This window comes from Notamacropus eugenii, chromosome 4 (assembly GCF_028372415.1).
Source record: "Notamacropus eugenii isolate mMacEug1 chromosome 4, mMacEug1.pri_v2, whole genome shotgun sequence".
Taxonomy (NCBI): domain Eukaryota; kingdom Metazoa; phylum Chordata; class Mammalia; order Diprotodontia; family Macropodidae; genus Notamacropus; species Notamacropus eugenii.
In genome coordinates this window covers 55,110,663-55,136,747 of record NC_092875.1, presented here as the reverse complement: position 1 = coordinate 55,136,747, position 26,085 = coordinate 55,110,663, and the positions used below count along the sequence as shown (strand labels likewise).

The 26,085-nt window shown below is 47.1% G+C and overlaps 1 protein-coding gene across 3 annotated transcripts in view; it reads right to left on the bottom strand.

The window, feature by feature from the left end:
• Positions 1-5,122: 5,122 nt before the first annotated feature.
• The window catches only part of UNC13A (unc-13 homolog A), a 73,159-nt gene continuing 52,196 nt past the window's right edge, over positions 5,123-26,085 (bottom strand). Inside the window, exons 33-41 of one of the 3 annotated variants that reach the window (XR_011965479.1) lie at positions 25,375-25,413; positions 22,729-22,758; positions 20,888-20,944; positions 20,442-20,522; positions 19,508-19,655; positions 11,021-11,113; positions 10,714-10,873; positions 7,714-9,749; positions 5,123-5,329 (exon numbers count right to left, since the gene is read on the bottom strand). Coding sequence is in view for 2 of the 3 variants with exons in the window: in XM_072601080.1 (XP_072457181.1) it covers positions 9,425-9,749; positions 10,714-10,873; positions 11,021-11,113; positions 19,508-19,655; positions 20,442-20,522; positions 20,888-20,944; positions 22,729-22,758; positions 25,375-25,413 (933 nt within the window). In the remaining variant the exon portion in view is untranslated. Of the gene's footprint in view, positions 9,750-10,713; positions 10,874-11,020; positions 11,114-19,507; positions 19,656-20,441; positions 20,523-20,887; positions 20,945-22,728; positions 22,759-25,374; positions 25,414-26,085 lie in introns of all 3 variants that reach the window. The other 2 variants (XM_072601080.1, XM_072601081.1) reach the window with 2 other exon arrangements.

Here is a 26,085-nt window from a genome sequence, read left to right as displayed (position 1 = left end):
AATGTTTTTAGGAAGATTCTGAAGATCATCTGGCAGGATAAGGTACCAGACACTGAGGTCCTTTCGTGAGCTAAACTGCCAAGCCTTCAAGCTCAACTGCAGGGAGCACAACTCTGATGGGCTAGTCATGGTGTTTGAATGCCAAATGTATGTTTATCTAAAAGACTTTTATGGCGAACTCATACGAGGCAAGTGCTTACATGAAGGTCAGAAGAAATGACTAAGGATCCTCTCAAGGTCCCTTTGAAGAACTTTGGAATTGATTGTGAGATGTGGTAAACACTGGCACAGACCACCCAGCATGGCATCACAGAAGATGCTGTGCTCCAGGCGCAAAGCAGAAGTGCAGTAGCTAAAAAGAAACTTGAGATGTACAAACTTAGAGCTATCTCCACTCCAAATGTTCATGTGGTAGAGCCTCTTGAGCTCATATTGGTCTGATCAGCCACAGTCAGACATACCATACCTTGATCCCAACATAGTAATGTCATTTTACTCCTCTTTGAGAACAAAGGACAACAACTATACCATACTTTCTCACTTGACCTCATCAATCATTCAAGCAGCCTTTTATATTATTAAGTGCTTCCTGTGTATATCAGCTCTCATGGATTCAATTATCATCTCTGCATACATGAATACATCTACATATTCAATCCTAATCTCTTTTCTGAGCTGCATTCCATATTACCTATTAGACTGCCTACTGGCTATCCCAAAGGCATCTCAGATTCAACATCCAAAAGAGAATTCACCTCTCTTCTGAACTTCCCTATTACTTTTGAAAGCATCATCATCCTTCTAGTCAAGTCACTCAGGTTCACAACCTTGATGTCATCCTTGGTTTCTCAGTCTTTCACCCCACATGTCTAATCAGTTTCCAAGTCTTGTAATTTCTTTATAATATCTCTGGCATATACCTTCTTCCCTATACTCACATCACAATATGTTTCAGGCCATTATGTTCTCCTGCCTGGGATACTTTAATAACCTCATTGGACTCCTTGCCTCAAGTCTGTTCCCATTCCAATCTGTTCTCCTTGCCAAAGTGATTTTCCTCAAGCCTAGGTCTGATCATGTCAACCTTCCCTACTTAATAAACTCATATGACCTCTATAATCAAATATAAAAAACTCTTCATGGTCACTTCCTATCTTTTTTGACACATTATTATTTTTCATGCACTCTGTGGTCCAGCCTTACTGGTGTTCATGTTGCTCCTCACATATCACACTCCATCTTCCATCTCTCTGCTTTGCACTGGTTGTCCCCCATGCCTGGAATTCTCTCCCTCCTTATATCTGCCTCCTGATCCTAGTTTCCTTCAAGACCTGTCTTGCTGTGGAAGGGTTTTCTTAGTTTCTTCCAGCTGCATGTACTCCCCTCTTCAAGGTTACCTTGAATTAGATGCATATATATTGTTTATAAGGTATGTCTACACGACGGTCATTTAGAAAAGTCTTGGCCTGGTTGCCTTGTCAGGAGACTGAGTTGCTAAGATTCTGGGAGTTAGAGTTTTCCCATCATGAGAAAAGACTAAGCTACAGGCTTGGAATTGGTAGGTAGAATTTCCTGTCGGAATAGTGGTTTAAAATGCTCTCTAAAGGACACAGAAAGGGATCCAAAGGTCAGCAATGATGATAGATTGTGGAGATTCCAGTAGCATTGAGTAGCAGTGACTGAGTTAGTCAGCTTTCCAGGAGAACTGACTCTAACCCTTGTAGAGACTGGAGTCTTTTCCTTTCCTTGGGTCCCAGCTCAGTTTTAAAATTTAACAGGGAGTGACTAAACTATCCCTATTTGAGTGAAGAGCTAAAACAAAGGTAAATGTACTTCTTCTGTTTTATTGGCCCATGCAATAGGTGGCAGTTTATTAATGGTTATTTTGCTTGTTTAAATTTGCTTACTTTTCTGTATTAAAAAAAGTTTTTCATAGATTAGGGTGATTTTAATTGCATCCTGTGTCAATCTTTGTTAAAGAAAATGTGGTTCTGGAGAGCAATTTGGAACTATGCCCAAAGGGCTACAAAAATGTGCATACCCTTTGACCCAGCAATATCGCTACTAGGACTATATCCCCAAGAGATCATAAAAATGGGAAAGGGTCCCACATGTACAAAAATATTTATAGCAGCACTCTATGTAGTTGCCAAAAACTGGAAGTCAAGGGGATGTCCATCAATTGGGGAATGGCTGAATAAATTATGGTATATGAATGTAATGGAGTACTATTGTGCCATAAGAAATGATGAACAAGAAGACTTCAGAGAGGCCTGGAAGGACTTATATGACCTGATGCTGAGTGAAAGGAGCAGAACCAGGAGAACTTTATGCACAGCAACAACCACAGTGTGTGAGAGTTTTTTCTGGTAGACTTAGATTTTTGTAATAACACAAGAACTTCTGAAAAAAAAAAAAAATCCCAGTGGTGGACCTCAAGGCAAAAAGCCTTCCACACTCAGAGAGAGAAATATGGAAGTCACTCACATAATGTAGCAGATCATGTTTGTGTATGTGTATCTGTTTGTGTATCATGTTCTGATTTGTTATACGGATTCTTTCATTTATCTTAGTCTGACTACACAGCATGACGATAGTGAAAATATACTCAATAGGAAAGTATATGTAGAATCTATACAGAATTGTATGCAGTCGTGGGGAGGGAGGGAGGTAGTGGGGGGTGGGTGGGGAGGGATAAAATCGCAATTGTATGGCAGTGATTGTTAAACATTAAAAAAAAATAAAAAAATTAATAAAAAAAAAAAAAAAAAAAAGAAAATGTGGATAAGTTGGGGGAAGTCAGTGGATAAATTGGCTACACAGAATCTAACTGGCAGGCACGCCTCATTTCCAGCCTGGCAACCAAAAGATTACCTGGAGCTTAAGAGATTTTATGAATTTTATTAATAGTCTGTATTTTTAAGTTTTTTTTTTTCTTATTTTGAACAGAAAAGAAGCCAAATGGAACAGGGCCCCTTGCCCTAGAGTAAAACTCTCATGAGTTAGACTCTTTATCTCCCAGCATACAGGTCAGTTTGAACAAGTGACTTTTGAGTTTTCTCCATCCTGCTTGGGAGAGAAGGAAGAGGAAGCAGATATGGGGAGCCTCAGGGAGTAGAGCCTGGAAAGACCAGGAAGAATCAGTACCACCTCTGTTCTGAGGGGAGTGCCCCTTAGGTGAACTCGACACAGTGACATCACAATGACATGTATTTATTATTTTCTGCACTAGACTATAAGCTCCTTGAGATCAAGGCCTGTTTTTACTTCTGTCACTGTTGTGGGTCCTTTGTTCTTGAAGAGGGTAATGTCAATTGGATTAAAGTGAGGCAATCCAAAAGTTATCAGCCTCATTCTCTCCTCCAGAGTCATCAGAGTCCAGTGACAAGATAAGAGTCAAGACACCTGGTGATGACCCCAAATGCAGTGGATGATCTCAGACTTTCTAAATTAAAGTCTTTCCCAGGCCTCAGTTTGTCTGAGACAATACCCACTCACTGTTTAGTGATTAAGGTCTAGATAAGAATTCAGACAAAAGATGGCCTAATTTACCATCCTCAAAATATCAGTCTGTCTGGGGAAGACCCTCACAATTTCTGGCTAGAACAACAATAATTGCTATTTACACCCATTCTGAGCCATCAAAATTTAAACAGTGATCCATAGAGGCTTGGGGGGTGGGGGTGGGGGAACCTTGTTTTTCTACTCAGTGAAAGCCAGAATGATTTGGCTTGAAAGGTATAGTCAAATAGCTCCATTTGAAACACAATAGATTGGTTCAGAAAATCATTTAGCACCTTTGAAGCTATTATATTTTTTAAGAGCCTGGTTTTTCAGAGCTATATTTCAAGAAATCATAAATGAAAACTGAACAGGACAAAAAAGTGAATTGTCCCAGTTTTTAGAAAAAAAAATCTAGTTCCCAATCCCCAAATATCTTACAAAATATAAGCAACTAAAATTATATTCCTACAGAACACCCACATGTAAGGATAAGCCCCCAAGTAGAGAGGGACCACATGTGGTGAGGGGGTAGTTGTGTGTGGCTACAAGGGAGGTAGAATAAACATCTCTTGCCTCCCCTACCCTTCTCCAAGAAAGAGTCATTCCTGCTAGGTGCATTTTTTTTTTAAAGAGCTAGTTCTAGGGGTCTGCAAGCCCTCAGGTCTTCCAAGGTATCATGATCCAAGGAGAGATGTGGTCACTGCTCTCCTAGCCTGTGCTCTGGTCTGTGAGCAATCCAAGTATTCTCTGCCTTGTAAACTGTGACCAGGGCCCCTGTAACCTACCTTTAATGTGGATAATAATAATAGCACCTACCTTACAGGGATGACTGAATTAGCAGGGGCAGCCAAATCTGCTGGAATGTATATCCCCAGTGATAATCACACAATAGGTATTCAATAAATTCTTTTGTTGATTAATTAATTTCTTCCCCTCCGATACTCATTTATTTGCATGGGAGATCCAGAGATTATCAGGGAAGAGGACATGCTGAAGAATAGTGCCTAAGTCCTGTGTAGTCTTGTGAAATTTCTTTAGAAGAGCCCCCTGAAATGGGTTTTGGGGACACTAGATCTTCATAAAGGGTTAAATAGGAATTGCAGGGTTTCTTGCTCTGAGTCAGAAATTTAGGAGAAATTTTAATCCTGCTAGTAGGACTGAAGACTTCAAAAAAGACAGACTAAATGCCCTTGGATTCTAATTAACTGACTTCCTGTTTTGTGTTGCAAAAGAGCTTTGCCACAGGAAGGCTCATAGACCTTATCCTTGTGGAGAGATGACTGGGTATGTGAAAGGCCTGCCTTTTTCACTGAAAGGGTTGAAACTTCTCATCTCTCACTTAAGAGAGATGGCAAAATCCACTTCTGAGATGGCTAAGAGGCTAAGCTGAGGACTCTCGCTGAACCTCAGTAGGAGTCAGCTGTGAGAAGTCCAGGAGAGAGAGAAAGGTAAAACACCCTCAGCGATCAGCAGGCTCAGGGGTTGTCCTGGTGCCTTCATGGATCTTTAAAAACCCACAATTCTAGATCAGATCCTTTGAGGATTCTTTCAGCTATGACATTCTAAGATCCCATTTTATTATTAATGAGGTTGGGGCAGGAAAAGGAGGAGTCAAGGGTTTTGAGAGCTGAGAGGGTGTGCTTTTTTTTTTTTAATGTCCGTTAATAATAAAATATTTTTACAGAGACCAAAAAGTCAAAATAGTGCAAAACATCTCAATTTCATGCATCCATGATCAATTTAACACTTTTGTTCTGGTTCGTATATTTACAGAGGAAGTCCCAGGTGGAAGGTGTTTCTTTCGCAGCCACATGCCAGACAAGTCCTGTAGCAGGGACAAACACTTGTTTGTGGAATTGTTCCTGGGGCCAAGGGGTGGGGGCACACCCTCCCCTCCCCTCCCATTAAAGCCTTCTCTGCTCTAGTCAGGGGCTCCAGGTTGTTGGGAAAGGGACTGAGAGGCATTGGGGAAGAAGGGAAGCAGTTCAGAGAGCCCTGGGCTGGGCATCCATAGACCTGGGTTCCAGTCCCAGCTCTGTGCCCTGGCTCAAAGTGTGACCTTGGGCAAGTCCCTTATCCTGGGGCTGAAATTTCCCCTCTCTGTAAAAGGAGGGGTTTGAGCTAGAGCTGAGATCCTTCCAGCTTTAAGATCCTGTTACTGAAGGCAGCAAACTAAATGCTTGTCACAGGGGGCAGTGGCTGGAAGTGGGTGGGAATGGGGTTGAAGGAGGGAAAGTTTCTTATCCGACACAAGTGCTCTTCTCTAAAAGGCAAAGATGAATGGAAAACAGGTGCAGTGTTCTACAACTTTGGTCCTTGGCAAGTTTTAGAAAAAGGAATGGATGTTGAAGAAAGGGGTGGGGTATGATCTTGTGGTAACAGAAAATTGGGGCTTCCCCATTTATGATCCCCCCCTTTCCCCACCCAGCCCTTTGGTCCTTCCAGATCCTCTGCTCTCCCCTCCTCCCTAGCTCTCCATCTACCTGTCTCTTTTGTGCTGTCTCAGTCTCAAGGCTCTGTAGCCCTGGGTTTCACTTAGAAGATGATAGATTTATTGCTGGAAGGAATCTAGTCCCAACCTCACATTTTGTCAGATGAGGAAACTGAGACCAAGAGATGTTAGATATTCACCCGTAATAGAAGCTGAGAAGCAGAACCAGGATTTGAACTCTACCACTGCCACAGTTCATCCCTCTGTCACTGGCTCACCATGTGACTTTGGCCAAGTCCCTTCCCTCTCTGCCCCTCAGGTTTCCCATCAGTAAAATGAGGGGATTAAGCTAGATGGCTTTTAAGGTGCCTTGAAGCTCTAATACTCCCCCACCCTTTTTGCATATTGCATTTCTAATCCTTGGCCTTGGTGGGAGAAAGAACAGTTGGCTTTAGTAGATTAGGAAGGGATAGAGGAAAGAGAGGATATCTCTCCTAATTTTATTGAACCTCTCCTCTGGGTAGGAGGAGAATCTAATCTCTGTTAATCTGGCTCTTTTCTGCCTGTCTCTCTGTCTCTCTAATTAGTTTTTTTTCTACCTGTCAATTCCCGAAAACAGATGGCATTCTTCCCTTATGCAATCCAGGCTGAAGGCAGATGGCTTCCAGGTTGGGACCCAGGAGATTGAGGGGAGCAGTTTTGGCCCCTTCCCGACATTTGGTCTCATATCACCCATTAGCAAATATCTTTGGGTAGTTGCTTTCCAGTAGGCAGATCCCTCTTTGAGCAAACTGGCTAAATGGACATTGGGATTCACTGAAAGGCTTCATTGGAATGATTTGGGGTCTGAAGTATTTTATAAATGAGCTCCCCTCCAGTGCTGAGGATAGCATTTGACTTCTTCAGGTGCTTTCCCATTGTGTAAAATGAGGTCTGCATTCCGCAGGCTTAGTATGCCCCAAGTGCCTTCCTGCTCCCAAGGAGGCACAGACTGTCTGGAGCCCCCCTCATCCAGGCCTCATGTGATGAAAGATGGGGGAGCCTATACCTTCCCTGAGCTCAGCAGGGTTGTTTGGCTATGTGACCCTTCACTTCTCGGAGCCTCAGTTACCTCATCTGAAAAAACCAGGAGGCAGGATTTGATGCTCTTTAAAGCCCTGCATTCTGTGTCCTGAGGTCCTTTCTATCTCTGCAGTTCTATATTCCAAGAGTCCTCCCATCTCTGATGTTCTGTGATTCATTCTATTCTCTCTTTTCCTTCCTTCTTTCCAGATTAGAACCATGGACCTCCCCCCTCTTCCTTATAAAAGTATCCTTATTTTCCTCTTCTCTTTTTGCTCTATGACTTTCCTCCCCTTCTGTAAAAAGATGAGTTCTCAGTTGTGTCTTCCCTGCCCCCATCTCTCTGGTCCCTCCTTATTGTCTGGGTTCCTCTCTCCTCTCCTATCCATGGAGGTCCTCTGAGATACAGACTGGAGAGGCAGGAAGATAGGTGCACAGATAGGAAGTTAAGACAGGTACACACTTGCTCACTCACACAGACTGGCACACACATGCAAGGTGTATAGACACGTACACACACATGCAAGACTGGCACACAAACTCATGTTGGCAAACATGCATGTACACAGACATGCTCATTCACACAGACAGCCACATACAGATGGGATGTACAGGCACACACACAGAGGCAAATGGGTACAAACACAGTAAAGCACAGAGACAGATACGGACAATCTCCCATACACATGCACAGACAAGTACACACAGATGGGCACCTATGATCATGAATGGACATGCTCAGAGATGGGGTGCCCCTGCCCACAGGCACACAGCCTCTTGCTTTTTGTTTCAGTGGCCCATGTGGAGGGCCAGCCCTTGGAAGGCAGAGGAGCCCCTAGTTGGAGGGAAAGGAGAAAGAAAGTGACAGAGTGAATTTAGTGACTGGGGACAGTGCGGTCAGGCAGCTTCATTTCTGACTCATCAAGTACTGGGGGTGGGGAGGGGTGAGGAATATTAACATTTTGAGGGCATTTCTAATGGGAAGTGGTAGAAGGGAGTATCTGCTCCCTGGGTAAGTTTAAGGACCCTTCAGGAACAGAGGTTTCTATTCTCCCTCCCTCCCTGTGCAAAGCCTTTCCATACCTCCTAGGCCCCCCTGGCTCAGTGGGTGGGGGAAGAGGAAAGACTGAGTGGGGTGGGTGGAGGAGAGGATGAAGGAGGGGCCTGGGGAACTTGTAGACTGGTGGCAAACTTCCCTTCTTGCCTGTCCTCCAGGTGACAGATGAGGCTGAAGGAACAGTGAAAGTCCTCCGAGGTTGGGGAGAGGACCCCATTTTGGGGACTTTTAGCAGCAGCTGGAAGCAGGGGTCTGAGGTGCAGCCCCTTGGGGAATGGTGATGGAAATGGGATGGTTGTGGTCCTGGTTCCTGCCTTCTTCCTGAATCCCCTAAGATGGGAAAGAGGCTGGGAGCAGGGGCATCCAGAAGGCAATGGGGAGGGGGAAGAGGAGCCATTCTGGGCCTGGACCCAGGAGCTCTTGGGAATCAGAAGGGGAGCTATATCAACTTCTATCCAGAACAGGCCATTCAGTGCTCCCCTCCAGTCTCCACTAGCAGTGGCCCCTGATGCCCTCAGAACCCTGAATGGAGTTGGGTGCCTGAGGGTTTGTGTGCTTTTAAGTCACTTTTTTTTTTTTGCAAACACCAAACCTGGGGGTCCCTCCCCAAACCCTCCTCTCAGCTTGCCTTTCAAAGGCCCAGCCTCTGAGTACCCCCTCCCCCCCTCCCTGAATGGCTAGGGCCTCAGGCCCCTGCCTAGAGTCCTGACTCACTATCCCCAGCTCCACAAAAGGGCTCTGAGGTCCTCCCTGGGTAATTGCCCTGCTCCCCTTCCCCAACCCACACTCCTAGGGGTAGGGGTATGTCTGGTGGTGATATAGGGCAGACGACCTGTATGGCTTTTCTGCAGGTGTGGGTATGGGTCCCCGGGAGAGAGGATTATCCTAGGGAAGCCCCTCCCGTGGCATATCTTCCCCCTACTAATCTACCCCACAACCCCACCCCACCCCGGGGCGGGGCTCCGACCTTCCCAGCCTCTTAGCAGGTAGGTCTCTGGGAGCTCAAGACAATACCCAATCTCCCCTTACTCCCTCTGTTCGCTGCCCAGCGGGACAGAGTGGTTGGAGTATGCCGTGAAACAGAGGCTCTCAGACCTCTCCCCCGGTCCCTAGGGTGGGATGGAGTGAGGCGCGCCTCATCTTTTTCAGCCCTCCTAACCCCATGTTGGGGATGGCAGGAGCAGAAGGTCCCTCCCCCTCCCCAACTCTCCCTGGTGGGCAGGGCTGGGGCCAGTGGGAGGAGGGGCCTCCCGGGCTGCCCAGCGTCCCGAGAGAGCGAGCTTCCCCACGCCGGACACGGCCAGGCCAGGCCAGGCCAGGCTAGGCCAGGCCGGGCCCGGGGCCCCTCCCCATCAGCCTAGCTCAGCTCCCTAGGGCCCAGGCCCCTGGCCAGACCCGGGCCCGGGTCCGGCTCCCCCCTCCTCGGCTGAGCGGGTGTCCGATTTGAGCTTGACGAATTCCTTGGCCACCTCGTCGTTGCTGCGCTGGGAGAGGATGCGCAGGACGGTGAGGCCCGTGTCATCCATGTGGATGCGGCGGCCCAGGGGCAGCCAGCAGGCGCAGCTCCCGCGCTGCAGCAGCTCCTTGAGCTGCAGCACGGCCAGGCCCACCGTGCGGTCCTCGCGGGCGAAGCAGTAATCCTTGACACAGACCTGCAGCTCGTAGCACTCCGGACCGGCGTCCGCGCTCAGTGTGCTGGGGGCAGGCGAGACACGGAGGGCTGAGACCCGGCAGGCTGGGCTCCCGCCGCGCCCTGCGCTCCCAGCCGCGCACCCACGCCTCCCTGGCACGCCTGTCCTGGGCGGGCACCCCTGTCCTGGGCGGGCGCCCCTGTCCTGGGCGGGCACCCCTGTCCTGGGCGGGCGCCCCTGTCCTGGGCGGGCGCCTCTGTCCTGGGCGGGCGCGCCTGTCCTGGGCGGGCACACCTGTGTTGCGCACGCCGTGGTGGACAGCTCCCTCCACCAGCCAGTCTGGGACTTAGTAGATAAATCCGAGAGGGCTGCTGGAGGCACACACAGGTTGTGTCTCGCCCAGATCCGCTGTATTAGCAAATGTCAGAGGTGGATTTAAACCCGGGTCTTCCTGACTCTAAACCCGATCCCTTCTATTATTAATTTGATAAAAATGGGACTTCTTTATAGATACTTTTGCTGTACAAATAATTCCCCTGTATGAGTTATACTTGTGCAGATGTTTATGCCTGCACAGACCTTGTACAGTCCTACGTTAGTCCTATGCAGATGCTTATATTTGGGCAGATGTTCTTCCTGCGCAGGTGTTTATACCAGTACAGATGTTTCTCCAGTGTAGTTGCTTAGGCCTACACACCACAGATGTAGCTACCACATATATGATTATGCATGCACAGATCTTGTATCTGCACACATTTGCATAGGTGTTACTTCCATGCAGACACTTGGGCCTGTATGAATTTTGCACCTGTCAATGGACTTGTGCAGGTGTTAATTTTGTGCAGATAGTTATGCCTAGGCAGATGTTTCCTGTAGAGCTCCTTCTTTAGAGCAGATGTTTGTACAGATGTTACATTTGTGAATATATTGTTACCCCTTTTCAACTGTTTGTCCCATGTAGATGCTACTAGTAAAGACACATCTTGTTAAATACTTGTATGTGTCCTCCCAGGCCCAACCCTACTCACAATTGGAAGGTCTCATTGTACTTGGGAGCCCAGCTGTTGTTCTTGGACTTGGTGGCAAATTTCCTTTTCTTGTCACTTAGCTGGGGTCCAATGATATTGACCTCGATGAAGGGCCGAAAGATGCCTGATGTTTGCCACTTGAGGTCATTGGCAGCCACAACTGTTCCAGAGGAAGCAGAGAGTATGTGAGGCTCAAGTCAGATGCACTGGGTCCTCCCCTATCTGGCCTCCCACTTGAACTGGTTGAGGGCCTTCTAGTGGACAGAGGTCAGGAGGCTCAAGCTCTCACCTTCCCAGTCACACTTACCTTTCACTGTAACTTTGTGTTCCCCAGTACCTGGGTGGGTGAAGAGCTCCACATGGACAGAAACCTCACCGACAGGGTCATCCACTCCTGATCCTGATGGGGGTGGGGGAGGAGACAGTGGGTATGAGTTCTATCCTCTACTTGGAGACCACAAGCAGTGTTCTCCAAAACCCACTCCCAACCCATACCCGTGCTGGCGGCCTCAGGTCAACAGCACTAATGGGGCAGGTCATTCAAGAGGGGAATGGGGAGAGGAGACGATGAAATGGGAGCAGAAAAAGTCCTGGACTAGGAACCTTGGATAGAGAGAATGATGAACTTAGAGTCAGGCAGGCAACTCTGGCTTTAACCCTTTCTTCAAACCACCTCTAACACTTCTGAGCAGCTATTAACTATTAACTTCTCCAAGCCTCAGTTTATCCATTAACAATTGGGATAATCATACCTGTATCTCACAGGATTAAATGAGACTACAAAATTTCAGAGTTAAGAGGAACATCTGAGGCCACTAGCCTGATGAGTCCTGGGGAAAAAATCCTTACTACAGTTTGCCCACCAATGAGTCACCCAGCTTCTTCATGAAGACTTCCACTGAGGAACAACACTGAAAGTCTATGGCTCTTATTTTAAACAGTTGGCACCCCTTTTCCTACTCTGCTTAGTACAGTTCTCCTTAGGGAGAGCCATGCAGACTCCTTCAATAGAACAGAAACCCCATGAAGGCAGAACAGCTTCATGTTGCCTTTGTCCCCTCAATACCCAGCAGTGCCTTTGGTCCACAGTGGATGCTCAATAAAGGCTTGCTCAATTGAATCGTTGACCCTACTACATCCTGTTGCAGCCTGTTACAATCTTGGAGACTTCTAAGTATTCTAGTCTCCTCCTCTGCCCCCTTATATCAATCCTACTTTTATTTCTTTCCAACACCCACATGTTGCTCTTGATTCTGACCTCTGGGGCCTAGCAGAGGACATTTACTCTCTCTTCCATATGACCACCCTTTGAGAGCTTGAAGACAGCTCCCATGTCCCTCCAAATCTTCTCTTCTCCAGGCTAAACAGACTCAACTCTTTCAGCCTTTCTTCCTGTGGCATCCTTCATCATCCTGCTTTCCTTCCTCTGGACACTCTCCCATTTATCAATGGCCTTCCTAAACTGTAGCATCCTGAGATGAAGTGGTGCTCCAGAGGTGGTCTGACTGCGGCAGAATGTGAAGGACCTATCACCTCCTGTTTCCCGGAAGCTGTGAGTCTCTTAAAGCAGACTAGAATCAAGTAAACCTTTTGGGCTTCCACATCAGACTGTGGACTCATGTCTACATTACAGCTGCCTCATACTGAGCATGTGGTCCACTAAAGCACCCTGATTATTTTCAAACAGCTGTTGGAAATAATGCATGTAAAGTGTTTTATACATCTTAAAGCAGAATATAAATATGGACTGTTCTATTAATGGTAGTTTACATTTTATATAGCACTTAAAGGTTTGCAAAGCATGTTGCAAATATCTCAGTTGATCCTCACTATCCTGTGAGATAGATGCGATTACTATCCCCATCTTTTTTCAGTTGTATCTGGCTCCTTGTGACCCCATTTGGGGTTCTCTTGGCCATGATTCTGGAGTGGTTTCTCATTTCCTTCTCCAGTTCATTTTACAAAGGAGTCACCCAGCTAGTGTCTGAGTCCAGATTTGAACTCAGGAGGATGAGTCTTTCTGACTCCAGACCTGGTGCTCTGTGTCCTGTGGTGCCACCTAGCTTCCCATTTCCATTTTACACATGAGAAAACTCAGGCTGAAAGTGGTTCAATGGACTCATGGTCACACAGCTCCTAAGGTCCTGAGGCAGAATTTTCAGCGGTTCTTTATTGTCCTTAGGATATGCAACAACTAGGCTGCAAGGGCTGCATCAGAATGTAGTAGGGTTAATGATTCCATTGAGCAAGCCTTTATTGAGCATCAGCTGTGAGCCAGACACACTGCTGGGTGTTCAGAGGACAAAGGCAACATGAAGCTGTTCCTGTCTTCAAGGGGTTTCCGTTCTATTGGAGGAGTCTGCATGGCTTTCCCTAAGGACCATTGTCTCCTCAGTGCAGTGGATTCAAAATGCACAAAAACGTGGGGCCACTTACTTGTACATACCAATCCAAACTGACTATATTAACTTAGAAAGCCACACATTAACATTATCTATGTTTTACTGTATTTTTATTTTCTTAAATATTTTCCCATTACATTTTAATCTGGTTCAGGCTGCTCTTGGGAATACTAAGGACTATGTGTTTGATATCTTTAGTGTATAGAATCAGGAGTCTGGAGATTTCAAATCCTTCTTCAGATACTTGCTAGATATATGACCCTGGGCAGGTCAATTAACCTGCCTTGCCCTCACTTTCCTCCTCTGCAAATGGGGATAATAATATTGGCTTCTTAGACTTGTTGTAAGAATCAAGTGAGATAATATGTATAAAGAGCTAAATATACTAGCTATTATCATCATCATTATTGAAATAACAACTTCTCAGTCAGGTATTTAAAGCCCTGGACAGGCTGGCTGCCATCTACTTGTCCAAATTTGTTCCATGTTACTCCCACTTCATATACTCAATGCTTCAGCCTACTTGCTCTTTTTTGAGCTAGAGCCTGGCCTCCCATCTCCTTCCTCCATATCTTTATACTTATAAACTGCCTCCTATGCCAGCAGTGCCCTCTCACCTCCATCTCTTAGAATCCTCACCTTCATTCAGGGCTCAGCCAAGTTTTACCTCCTATAAAACTTTCTGCAACTCCCTGCCTGTTAGTGCTTCTTCCTCCTCCAATTTTCTTGTATTTAGTTACATGTTTACATGTGGCATCCTTTTACACACTAGTAGAATATAAGCTTCTTGAGGATAGGGATCTTTTTTGTTTTCATCTTCATTGCCATAGACACTTAATATATGCTTGTTGGGTTAGATTTGGGAAAACACCTGATGGCAAATATGTTGCTAATATAACTTGGTTTTTTCCCTAAATCTCATCAGGAAGCCATGGCATCTCCCTTAAAGAAGAAAGAATTAATTTGCTGTGTAACTAGTGTCACGTACAAAGTATTGTGGGGTGGCGGATAACACATTTGAGCTTAGAATCCAGATACTTAGATTTGAACTCTGCCTCTGACACTTACTAGGTTTGTGATCATAGACAAGCCATTTAATCACTTAGATCCTCAGTTTCTACATCTATTAAATGAGGATAATAACACTTGTACCATCTACCACATGGAGTGATTGGGAAGAAAGCACTTTGAGAACCTTGCAGTAGTAAACATAGAAATATGAGTTGCTTGGTCTTCAGTTGTTATGTTAGAATGAACATGATGGGATAGAGGGAGCTTTGTCAGTAGAGAAGGTCACATGATATGATACATGATACAAAGACCTCTGGACTAGGATTCAAGGACATGAATCCTAGTGTCTCCTTTTCTCTCATGTTTTTCCATCTCTTGGTCTCATTTTCTCAGCTTTGAAAAAAGAGGGTTTGACAAGATAATCCCTAAAGTTGCTTCCAGCTTTAGTGCTTTATATCTCAGGCACTGTTCAGCTCTAAGATTCTATGTTCAATGTCACAGAATCACCTCGAAGCCTGTTTTACCTTGCTGTGATTCTACAGAGCTTGACATGACTGCAAAGGATTAGGGACAAGCTGGATACTGCTCCCCTGAGGGATTGGGAGAAATGATCTTTTCCATTATAAATTGTGCCCCCTCTAGGGAGGCAAGAGATGAGAAGAACCTGCTTAACTTACTGTCATCAGTTATATGGCAATATAGCACCTTTTCCTCAGTATATTCCAAAACCCATCACTCAGCTCCTGAAGCTCACTATTTTGCATACTCTCATTTTCCCCCAACCTTGTATACTTTACTCACTTCCTTTAGCACAGTGTCTGGAACATAATAGGTACTTAATAAATGTTTACTGAATTGAATTGATCAGCCTCCCAACTTTGTACTGTCCCCTCCTAAGGAACTTTGTACTGTCCCTTCCTAACAAATTTTGTATCACCGTCACTTGATTTCCCCCCTCTGTTCTCAAAAGATTATAAATATCTAAACTATACTCAGCTTGGACGAAGAGTGAGACCATGGTGTTCTCTTATAGTCACAGGTAATAAAAATGCCTTTAAGTCAGAAAATACAGAGTTACTGAGTCAGTTCTTGAACAATATTCTAAGGTTCCTTCTGTCATTCTGTGTTCCAGGGTGCCTTCTTAGTCTTGACATTCTACACTCTAAAGTCCTTTCTAGTTCTGGTATTTTGTTCTGTTTCAAGGTAACTCCTCATTCTATGTTCTAAGGTGTCTTCTCTTTCTGATTTTCCATGTTCTAAGATCCTTTCTAGCTCTAACATTCTCTGATCCATGTTCTAAAGTCTCTTATCTTTCTGGGCTTCAGTTCTTTGGTGTCTGGTATTTCAATCAATCTTTTGGGATTGAATGTCTTGAATGGACCCTTTCATTTTTGAGTAAATCATATAACACTGAAGCTTAATACTGAAAGACAGGCCCTGGGCCAGTGGCCACAGCACTGATGTAGTCCCCTGCCAAAGCATTCTTTTGTCCATCCTAAGCAGTTCTGTGAGTTAAGCCTTAGTTCTTGTGCCCTGCCATGTTGATGACTCATGCAGCATCTGCCATGAACTAACATCCCTAGACCATAGAACCTCACAGCTGGAAGGGATCACAGAAGGCAATTCTAACTCTGGGCTAAGTAGGAATCCTCTCAGTAATGTCCGGGCAAGTGGTCATCTAGTCCCTGTTTGAACACCTCCAAAACAAGGAACTTACTAGCGACAAGGCAGCCCTCTCCTGCCATTACTGGTTTGCTCTGATTAGGAAATACCTCTTTACATTGAACTCAAATCTGCCTCTCCATGACTTCCACCCATTGCTCCTAGTTCTTCTTGGCTTTGGGGGATGGAAAGAAAGAGACAAATTCCTCCTGTACGTAATAGACCTTCATATACTTGAAGGCAACTATCACATTCCTCCTAAGTCTTTTCTTCTCTTTTGACAAACATTTCCAGTTCCTTCAAATGATCCCCATGATCCTTCAGGCCCCTGCTCTCCCTCCTTTATAGTTGCTCCGGCATGTCTATGTCCTTCCTAAAATATGGTTCCCAAAATCCAATACTCCAGTGTGGTCTGTCTAGAGGACAGACAGACTGACAATCACCATTCTCACTCTAGACTGTAGTACTGGCCCCAGGACCATGTCTTGATTCCTTTGCAACCTTTCCTTGCTGAATATCAACATGGTCTTGTGGGGAAAGAGGGATCAGGACCTACCTTCAAGTGGGACCAGTGACTGCCCCAAAGTGGGACCTGTTGCCGCCAGCAGTTGGGGCCCCAGTTTATCTCCCACTCTTCCCACCCTCCCCTGCACCCCTCACCACACTGCAGGCAGCTCCCCATCCCCCATGAGGGCAGGCTTGCCAAATGGGACATGCAGCAGGTGGCTGGGACTGGAGGAGGTGGCAGCTGCAAAGGGGATGAGATGGGAATCATTTATTCCAAGCAGAACCATATCAGGCCAGCTTGGCTGGGGGCTAAAGAGAAGTAGATCCAGGTTGGGGGGAGCCCATGGATCTCCCTGCCCTGGGGGCTCAGATACTGAGCCCCTCACCCCACCCCAACAAGTCACATGCTCAGCTTCATCTCCCTCCCCTCTGGAATCCGATGCTTTTTATGCAAGCGTCAAACCAGACCCAAGGGAGTTCAGGGTAAGGGGTGGAGAGGGTAAGAAGGGAGGATTGGAGGGTGGGTCACACATCGGGCAGGGCCAGGCCCCCAAGGGCAAGGGAGAGAGAAATGCTGGGACCCCCACCATGGGATTGGGGGAGTCAGAGCCTGAGGCCCACCCTGTTTTGCTGGCTCCAAGGGGAAGGGCCTTGCCAAGCTGCCCCTGCTCCTATATGGAAGGAAATGGTAGAAAAAGGCTCATTCCTTTCTTCGGAAGGCCTTGGGTCCCACAGGACCTGACCACTAGGGATTTGAGTCATGTACCAAATGAGGCGGTGGGTGATGCTAGGATCCAGCCCAAGACAACTGGGATCTGGTATGAAAAAAATAGGATCTAGCTCAGAACAGGAAGGATGTAGCTTAGGAGACAGTTGAACTGGTCCAAGAAAGGACAAGGCCAATGAAGCAGTTCAGGAGAGTGAGGACCTAAAATTCAGATCAAGATAACTGGATCTGGGATCAACTCTTGGAGAACTAGGACTCCTCTCCCTTCAACATGTCCCTCCTCCCTTCCTCTTTTCTTACATCTAAGTTTTCTGTTCTGTGAAATGGGAAGATTCAACTAGATGGTTTTTCATGTTCCTCCTAGCTCAGGCATCTATGATTCTAATTAGGGTTGTCTTAGTTTAGGAAAAATGCTTGCACGTAGTTTAGAAAATCTGGGTTCTTGGGCCCTGGGATTTCTTCCCAGTGGTTCCTGAGCCAGGTTGGTGGTGGGATAGCCACGTTATCTTCTGGCCCAGAGCCCTTCCCTTCCCTCCCCTCCCCTTTGGAACCAGCAACCTGCTGTGCCCTCCCATCCCCCAACCCTCCTATTCTTCCCCCAGCTCAGATCCTAAATCCCTGGCCCCATGGTGGAGAGGGGGAAGTTGGAGCTGGGGTGGCCAGGGTACACCCCAGTGGGTATGAGCATAGCAGGCCTGGCTCAGCCACCAGGCCAGCCACGGGGACAGAGGGAGAGAGCAAGGGATGGGGCCTTTTACTAGCTGGGGCATTGGGAGGGTGCTTCAGGGAGTGAGGGGCAGCGACCAGGGCACCGAGAGTGCAGGGAGAGGGTACCAGGGACGGGCAGGCGGGCAAAGAGACGTACCCTTCTCAGGATAAATTTCTTCACTAAGAGTAAACCTAATACCTTTTCCACCATGAACTAGTAAAGGGCAAAAGGAGAGACACAGAGAGAGGAAAAAGATAAAGAAAGAAAGAAATAGGGAAACAGAGACAATGAGGGAAACAGAGAGAGGCAGAGAAATAGGAGAGAGACGATTAAAGACAGGTGGAGCGGTAGAGATTATGAAATAATAGAGAAAAAAACAACAGAGACAGAGAGACACAGAGGGAAAGTGAGGAAGTCAGTGAGACCCACAAAAGAACATAGAGACAAAGATTGATAAAAAAAAGAGACCCCGAGAGGCAAGGAGAAGAGGAACAGGGAGAGAAGAATAGTGTTGTAGAGGGAGAAGGGGAGAGTGAGGAGAGGGTTGGGAGTTGAAAGGAAGGAAAAAACAAGAAAGAGAGAAACATCAGCTCCCAACAGACAGACAGACAGACAGATGAGACAGATTGGCCCCTGGGGCTGTGAGGGGCAAGAGTTAGGTCAGAACATTAGAGTGGCAGGCAGAGGAGGGGGAAGGTCTGTGGTCCCCAGCCCTACTCCTCAGCAGTCTCAGGCTGGGTGGGTAAGTTTCCTTGGATTTCCAGATACCCTTTCCCCCAAACCCAAGACCTGGTGGGAACTTGTGGAGGGCATCTCAATCACTCCTCTCTAGCTTCTAAGTTACAATGAATGGCCTTATACCATCCAGGATTGGGCTAAGTCAGGTGAAAGTCAAGAAGTCCATCCCATTTAGCCCAACTCCCAGCCAGGCCCAATATTCTCAGGAGTCTCTCTACAGGTGCGAGGAAGAGTCATATTCCACTTCAGAAGACCATTCCAAGATCCCACCCTGTGTTCATAAACCTCAAAGGTTTTTTCTAAAATGGGTTTCTGACATGGAAACTGAAACTTTGAACAAGGAGACCCCCAGAGGGTCAGTGATCCAGCTCAGGCCCCCACCTACATAGACCTATCTCCCACCAGCCCTGTAGTTAATGATGAGGGTGTAGAAGCCCTGTGAGGCAACCTAGGCCTCTTCCATGAGCAGACACTTCCCCCTTTCCCACAACCCAGTTACCTCAGGCTTAGGCACTGACCCAGAAAGGGACCAAGAGAGAACCAAAAAAGAAGAGAGGAGGCCAGAGACACTAAGCCTCCTCATCCTCCCCTCTACCTTACCCAAGCCAAGGGACATGGGAATTCCTGCTTTCTGGCAAAAGAGGTTGGCACTGAAGAAGTTAATTTGGGGTGGTCTTCTCATCCCCACTCAGCAGTGAGTGCCCAACTTCCTGTGCCCACAACGTTCAACGCTGAACTTTGTACTAATATTCTACGGATCTTGCCCTTTCTCTTGTAGTATCTTAGAGGCTCTCACCAAACCTCATCCAATGCTGCTCCTTCCTCCTCCCACCCCCATTCTATGACCCAGACTGGAGCAGAGACCTTGAGAGTGAAAGAAGAAAACAGCTGTCATTGGTTAGAGGAATGGACTTAGGGACACGTGGGCTTTCTCTGTGCTCCCCAGTGCCTAGGTTTGGGCACCAGGAATCATCCTCCCTCCCCTCCCTCCACACTGTGCCCAGCTGTGGGCAAGGGAAGGAGGTGGGCAGACCTTACCCTGAGCTGACTGAGTCTGGACAAAAGTTTTGATGAGCAGGTCTGTGGCCTGCGTGTAGAGAGACAGGGCATAACGGAGGGACTGCAGGTCTGGGCTCTTTTCTAAGAAGGTTTTCTTGAGCCCCACGCCACCCGCATGGAAGTATTGCTGTGAAGGGAGAGGTTAGGTCAGCGGTGGCTCTCAAAGACTCCCTCTGAGTCTAGGAGCACCAAAGCCACATTTTCCCAGGGCACCAAGATTGGTATGGTGGGCTGATTCCTGGAAAGAGCATCAGGATGTCTGGGTTTTATTAACTCAGTTTGCTGACTTGCAATGTGACTGGTGAAAGCCCTTCCGATCTCTGGGCCCCAGCTACCATATATGAGTTATATCACTCAATCAATCAGCATTTCTTCAGTGCTTAGTATTTTCAAGTGTAAGCACTGGGGATAGAAAGAAGGGCAAAAGCATGGTTCCTTCCCTCATTCTAATGGGGAAGACTCTATATGTGCCCAGAAAAGGCCAGGGTTGGGCTGGAGGATCTCTAATGTACTTTCTATCTCTGATGGTCTGCATTTTTAGTCCTAAACTCCTTTCTAGCCCTATAAGTTCGAATCTCCCCTCCAGCTTTAATATTTCATGTACTAAGGTCCTTTACAGCTTGGACACTGTATGTCCTAAAGCCGCCCATGATATTCTCCTTCCTTCCTCAATGATTTCGGTGACTAGCTCCAAGTCTTTCCAACTCAAATCTTGCCCTCCTCAGCTTTGACATTCCATGTTTTAAGGGACTTCCCAGCTCTGACATTCTGTGTTCTAAGGGCCCCCCCAGCTCTAACACTGTGTGTTCTAAGACCCCTTCCAGCCCTTGCATTCTGGGTTCTAAGGGCCCTCCCAGCTCCCATTTTCACCTTCTGCCCTGTAGCTGGGGGTCTTGGGGTTGTGGTTACTTACCTTGATAGTATCCAAAGCCAACTCAACCACAGCACACTGTTTTGGGGTTAAGCTCTTGGCCTCTTCCCGTACCATGTGATCCTAGAAGAACAGAGCAGAAAGGGAAGAAGGCTGAATGACTGTCAGCTGACACACTAATTCAGCCCCTTGATGATCCATCTGCCCTGGCTTGGCAGTAAGAAGCCCATGGGCATTGGACTTTGGGAGAGGTTAAGGGGAAATTCTCAGCCTTTGGAGTCCTTGCTCTGGCAGTCTATATTCTGAGCAGGTTCCAGGGTAATGAAAGTGGAGGTCAAGGATGGAACCCTTTATGGCCTCTGATCCCTGACCCTAGGCTCCCTCTGGAGGGCCTGAAACCTGAACTGAGGAAGTTGATATGAAGACTCCTGTCTCCAACTACTACCACGTGACCTCCCCAAGTCTGTTCCCCCATACCCCCAGCTCACCTTGAGCTTTGAGAGCTGGCCCAGCTCCTTGGCAGCATTGAAGATCATTTGAGTCCCCTGCAGAACACACAGAGATACCCAGGGATGGGGGTAAAGATATGATTGTAGGGTCCGATGTCCCTGGGTCCCACCCCACCCTCCTGTACTGAGCATCACCCTTTCATTGGACCTGGGCTGAGAGCCACTTTACCCTCTACAGGGCTGATGTGCCCAGGGCCATGGTGGCAAGGAGGCAAATCCCAGGCCTCCTGGCATTAGGGCAAGAAGGAGGCTGGCACACATGGCCACTTGATGAAAAAATGAAGGCAGGTCCATAGCTGGGGAAGGACTCTAGAGACTTGGACTTCATTCTTGCTCAGTCTCAAGATCCCTGGACTCAGATGATGCCATGCTGGACCACTCTGAGGGGATCCCTGGAGCTTGGGGGCGGGGCTGACTTTGATGGTTCCCTGTCTTGTAGGGTCAGTAAAATCTAGGCAGGGGTGATTGGTTTGGGGCTGAACCTTCTGTGGATGGTGGTTCTCAGAAACTGCCCTCATCTCTAGGGTAGGACTTCATCTGGGGAAGTCATGACCCCACACCCAACAAATGCAGAGTCCTGAAAAGTTGCACCCCTCCACTCAAGAGCCCAAAGAGCTAGAGACAAGAAAGATTAGGGGAGAAAAATAAAATAGTAGAGTCTGGGAGGCAGCAAGAGGTCAGATGTCACTAGGCCCAGGGTAGGCAGAGGTTGAAGAAAAGCTGGTCATTGTTCTGTCCGAAGTATTGAGTATAGGATCTAGGAAGGGGCTTCCAGAGAGGGAGGTAGCCCCTCCCATGTGGCCCCTGGGCTCTGCGTCCCTAGACAGGAACGGGACTGATGAGTTCAGAAGCCACTGATAACCTTCATGGAAAAGCACCCCATTTACCCTCTTGGTCCCCACCTCTTTCACCATCCTAACCCCGCCCCCCCCATGTCAGAATAAGTAAGGGTCTGGAAAGGGATGGGGCAGTCCATGGGAAGCAGTATGGTATGCAGGGGCGGGGAACCTGCAGGCCTCAAGGCTGCATGTGGCCTTCTAGGTCTTTGCAAGCAGCCTTTTGACTGAGTACAAGTTTTACAGAACAATGTGAATTGTTATGAGGGGGATGTGTTCTGTGAAATTTAGATTCAGTCAAAGGGCTGCACTTGAGGTCCTAGAGGGTCACATGTGGCCTCCAGGTCACAGGTTCCCCACCCCTAGAAGAGAACAAGCCTGGGGTCCTAGTGCCATCCTTGCCACATCTTCATTGTGTGGCTTTGGGCAAGTCACCTCTACTTTCGGGTCTGTTTCTCAGTCCCTAAAATGTAGAAGTTGGATTAGATGGTACTTAAAGTCTCCTTTATGGTTCTATGATTCTTCAACTCACTGGCTGTGTGATCTCAAGCAATCAGAGCCTCTCTCAGGTTTCTCTTCTATGCAATGGTGATGATAATCCCTTCCTGGCTTACCTCTGGGAAGGTATTATGAGACTGATTTGACAAAGGGGTGTTGAAACGAACCTAGATAGCCCAGAACCACTGGATTGTGTTCAATCTTTGGGAGGCTTCTGGGGGTATTGCCCTCCAGTCTGCAGCCCATCCACTCCTCCCCCCACCAACATGAATAAGTCGGCCAGCCGGACAGACAGAGAAAAGAGAGCGGACAGACAAAGGGACAGCACAAGGGTCCAGCTTTCCCCACCTTGGGGGGAGAGATTCTGGGGAACACAGGGTCACAGAGGCAAGAGGTCTGGGAAGGAAGTGGTGGGGGCCGAGGAGAGGAAGGAGGGGCATATAGAGAGGGGGAAGCCAGACAGACAGTGAGAGACCAACATCTTACGTCTGAGTGGCTGGGGAGTTTCACCCTGCCCTGTGGAGAGAATAGGAGTTCAGAGGTTTCATTGACTGTTGGGGGGTTGGGGTGGTCAGTAGGACTTCCCTTCCTGTTCCCCCACCCTCTATCCTCAACCTGAGCACAGCTCAGGAACCTGCCCAGTTCTCCTGCCCATTCCCTCATTCTCCCACTACCCACCAACTAGATAGAAAATCCTCTCCCACTCCCCAACCAATCAACCCTCTCATTCCATCCTTGGATGGGGGACTCAGGGCTCAAGGTTAACATTTCTCATTCTACTGGGTTCCTTGCTGGGCACCCAGGACTGTGGAGATACAGTTGTCTTCCACATGGAGACCAGGGCCAGCCCCCCATACCAGGGATGGGTGCTCTTTTCTCCTGAGTCCTTTTCTGAGAGGAGAGGCAGGGCTAACCAGCTCTCCCCAGCCCAACCCCCAACCCTAGTCCCCATAAAACTTGTCTCTGGACTCCTAGGGAGGGGGGCAAATTACACAGTTTGACTCCACATACACAATCCCTCACACATGATTACATACACCACAGCACACTTATCCCCCACACACAATACACAGAAGCTTCTACTCAGAATACACATGAACACATATATTCCTCTCCATAGAATCACAGAAACTCAAACATTGAACCTAGCCCAACCTGTCCCTGACAAATGGTCATTCGTCCTGTGCTTGAGGACATCCCAAGACAAACAGCTCCCTGTCTGTCTCTAAAAGCTGCCTTTTCTACTCTGGAGAGATCATTGTGAGAAAGCTGGTACTTACACAAGGCAGAATTCTATGTTCCTGTCACTTCCCCCTAACCCCCTCCTACACTGCTCTTCCTTCTTGCCTTCTAGGGACAACCAGAACAAATCTAATCCCTCTTACAAGTGACAGCCCTTTAAATCCTGGAAGACAGCTATTCTGTCCCCATAAGTCTTCTCTTCTCCAGGGTGAGCATGTCCACGTCCTTCCACTCATTCTCAGCTGACATCCTCTCTAGCCCTTCACTATCCTGGGCATCCCCTTCTTGAATGCTTTCAGTGTTTTGGTGCCTAAAAAAGAACATGCCACCCAGACATGGTCTGACTAGGGCAGAGTGCAGCCTAACTATCATCTCCCTCTCGGGAGACTGGGTTTGTTTTTGTTGTGGTTGTTTTTTAGTTCAATGAGGAACTACCATTACTACATTTGGATGCTTGTGCCAGGGTAGACACAGACTGTACTCTCTGCCCTGCAGGACCAAAACCAACCAAACGAACAAACACAATACCCCCACATCCTCAAACCCGGAAAAGCAGCTAGAAAGAATGCAAAAGTCCAACAGAACACACTGACACACAATCCCTCATGGACACCACTGTATTTCTCAGTGCAGCCCTAACTAGTTGTTTGTTTTTCACTCTGTGTGGACTCATGTTGAATTTGCAGTCCACTTAAACCCCCTGGCTTTTTTCATACAGATTACTCTCTAAACATTTCCTCCATCTTGTACTTGGGAAATTGACTTTTAGAACCCAAGAACAGGTCTTTATATTATCACTACTGTTTCAGTTTTACTTGATTTGACCCAATATTTTGGCCAGGGGATCCTGACTTTTGTTCTTAAAATGTGGTACCACTCCCTCCCAGTTCTGTGTCATCTGCAAATTTGACAAACGTAATTTATATCTTCATTCAAGTTGTTGAACAAAAGAGAGACACAGACACAGACATGGACATAGACAAGGACACAGTAGGTACATGAGTAAACAGAAAAATGTACATAGCACAAATGCCAACAGATAAACACCCATATCATACACACAAACATATGTGTGAAAATACAGATGATACATGAAACTGAGACAGAAGCATATGGACACAAGAACTCATTAAAGACATAAACATATTGAGATATATACATACCTGGACACAAAATAGGCAACCCCAACTTTTAAACAAAACACATCCCTAAAGCTCACTCCTCAAAGTGCATGGGTCAGTAAGATACTATCCTGACAGCCCATGCACCATTGACTTGTTTCAGGAAGGCATTAATGAGTCCTAATGAAGGAGTCACTGCCAGAAATGATATCCTCTGCTCATCAAGCAGGGAGGGAGGAAGGTGAAGTTGAAAAGAGGGGGTTGCCTCTACATACATGTGAACAGTGCACACACACACACACACACACACACACACACACTCCACCTTCTTCTCTGTAGGTCAAATCCCATCTCAACAAACCATCACAATGTAAATCAGCGTGTAAGAAATAGCTCTCCAAGTCAAGGGACAGTGTGGCTGGTAGACCATGCCTGATACTGAAACATTTCAGCACATCCTGGGAGCCATTGTGTGTTTGTTGTGAGGGGATGTACATTATATTCAGTGTGCAGACACCTGTACACTTAATACACACACACACACACACACTCATCAGATGCAGAACTACCTCCCTACAAAGTCAAGCCCTGGTTGTCTGTCCCCTATCTCTCTCTTCCCAGCCATCTGTACTCTCTCTACCCCTTCCATGCTCAGTCTAACTCCCCACACAGGCATACACACACAGACACACAGACACACAGGCTTAGCATGGGCAGAGCTGAGTGTGGGGCCCGGGCCTCAGGTCAGCTGGGGATCGGCCCTCATTACCTTCTCTAATCCCTTGCCATGTTTTCTCAAGAGCGTTCCCTGTAGAAACAATGTCACAAGTCCATCAACTGTGCCAAGGGGTGTCAAGGGGTGTCATGAAGCTCTGTGTGTGTATGTGTGTGTGTGTGTATAAGTGTGTCTGTGTGTGTTAGAGGGTCCTGGTGCACAAGGTGTGCCTGTCTATATGTGTGCACAGGTAACTCAAAAGTAAACTTCACACATGTTCATGTTTATAAGAATTATGTATATGTATATGTGTGTGAGACCAGGAATTCAGGAATTGTCTTGCGTTTCTTTTGTAACCCCATAGTATGCCTAGGACAGTGTTAGACACATACTAATTTTATGTTAGAGAGGGAATAAACATATTTAGGGAACTATGTGAATCTGTAAGAATTTGTATATCTGTGTGTATGAAAGTCTGTGTGTTTCAGTGTTTGTGCATGTGTGTATGTGTGTGTGTGTGTGTGTGTGTGTGTGTGTGTGTGTGTGTGTGAATGGAGAGCCTGGGGTTAGCTTATTGGGGATATGGATGTTATTATGTTGGGGCCCCTCTTCTCCCTAAGCCTTCTTCCCCTTCCCCCTCCCCCACTGAGCTGCTGGGTCTAAGAAGGAAAGGGGGTGTGGAGCCTCTTGACCTGGGTCCTTTAGGTATCCCCTCCCATGCTGGTTCAGGAAGCCTGGTGTTCCCATCTGCCCAGGGAATTCTGT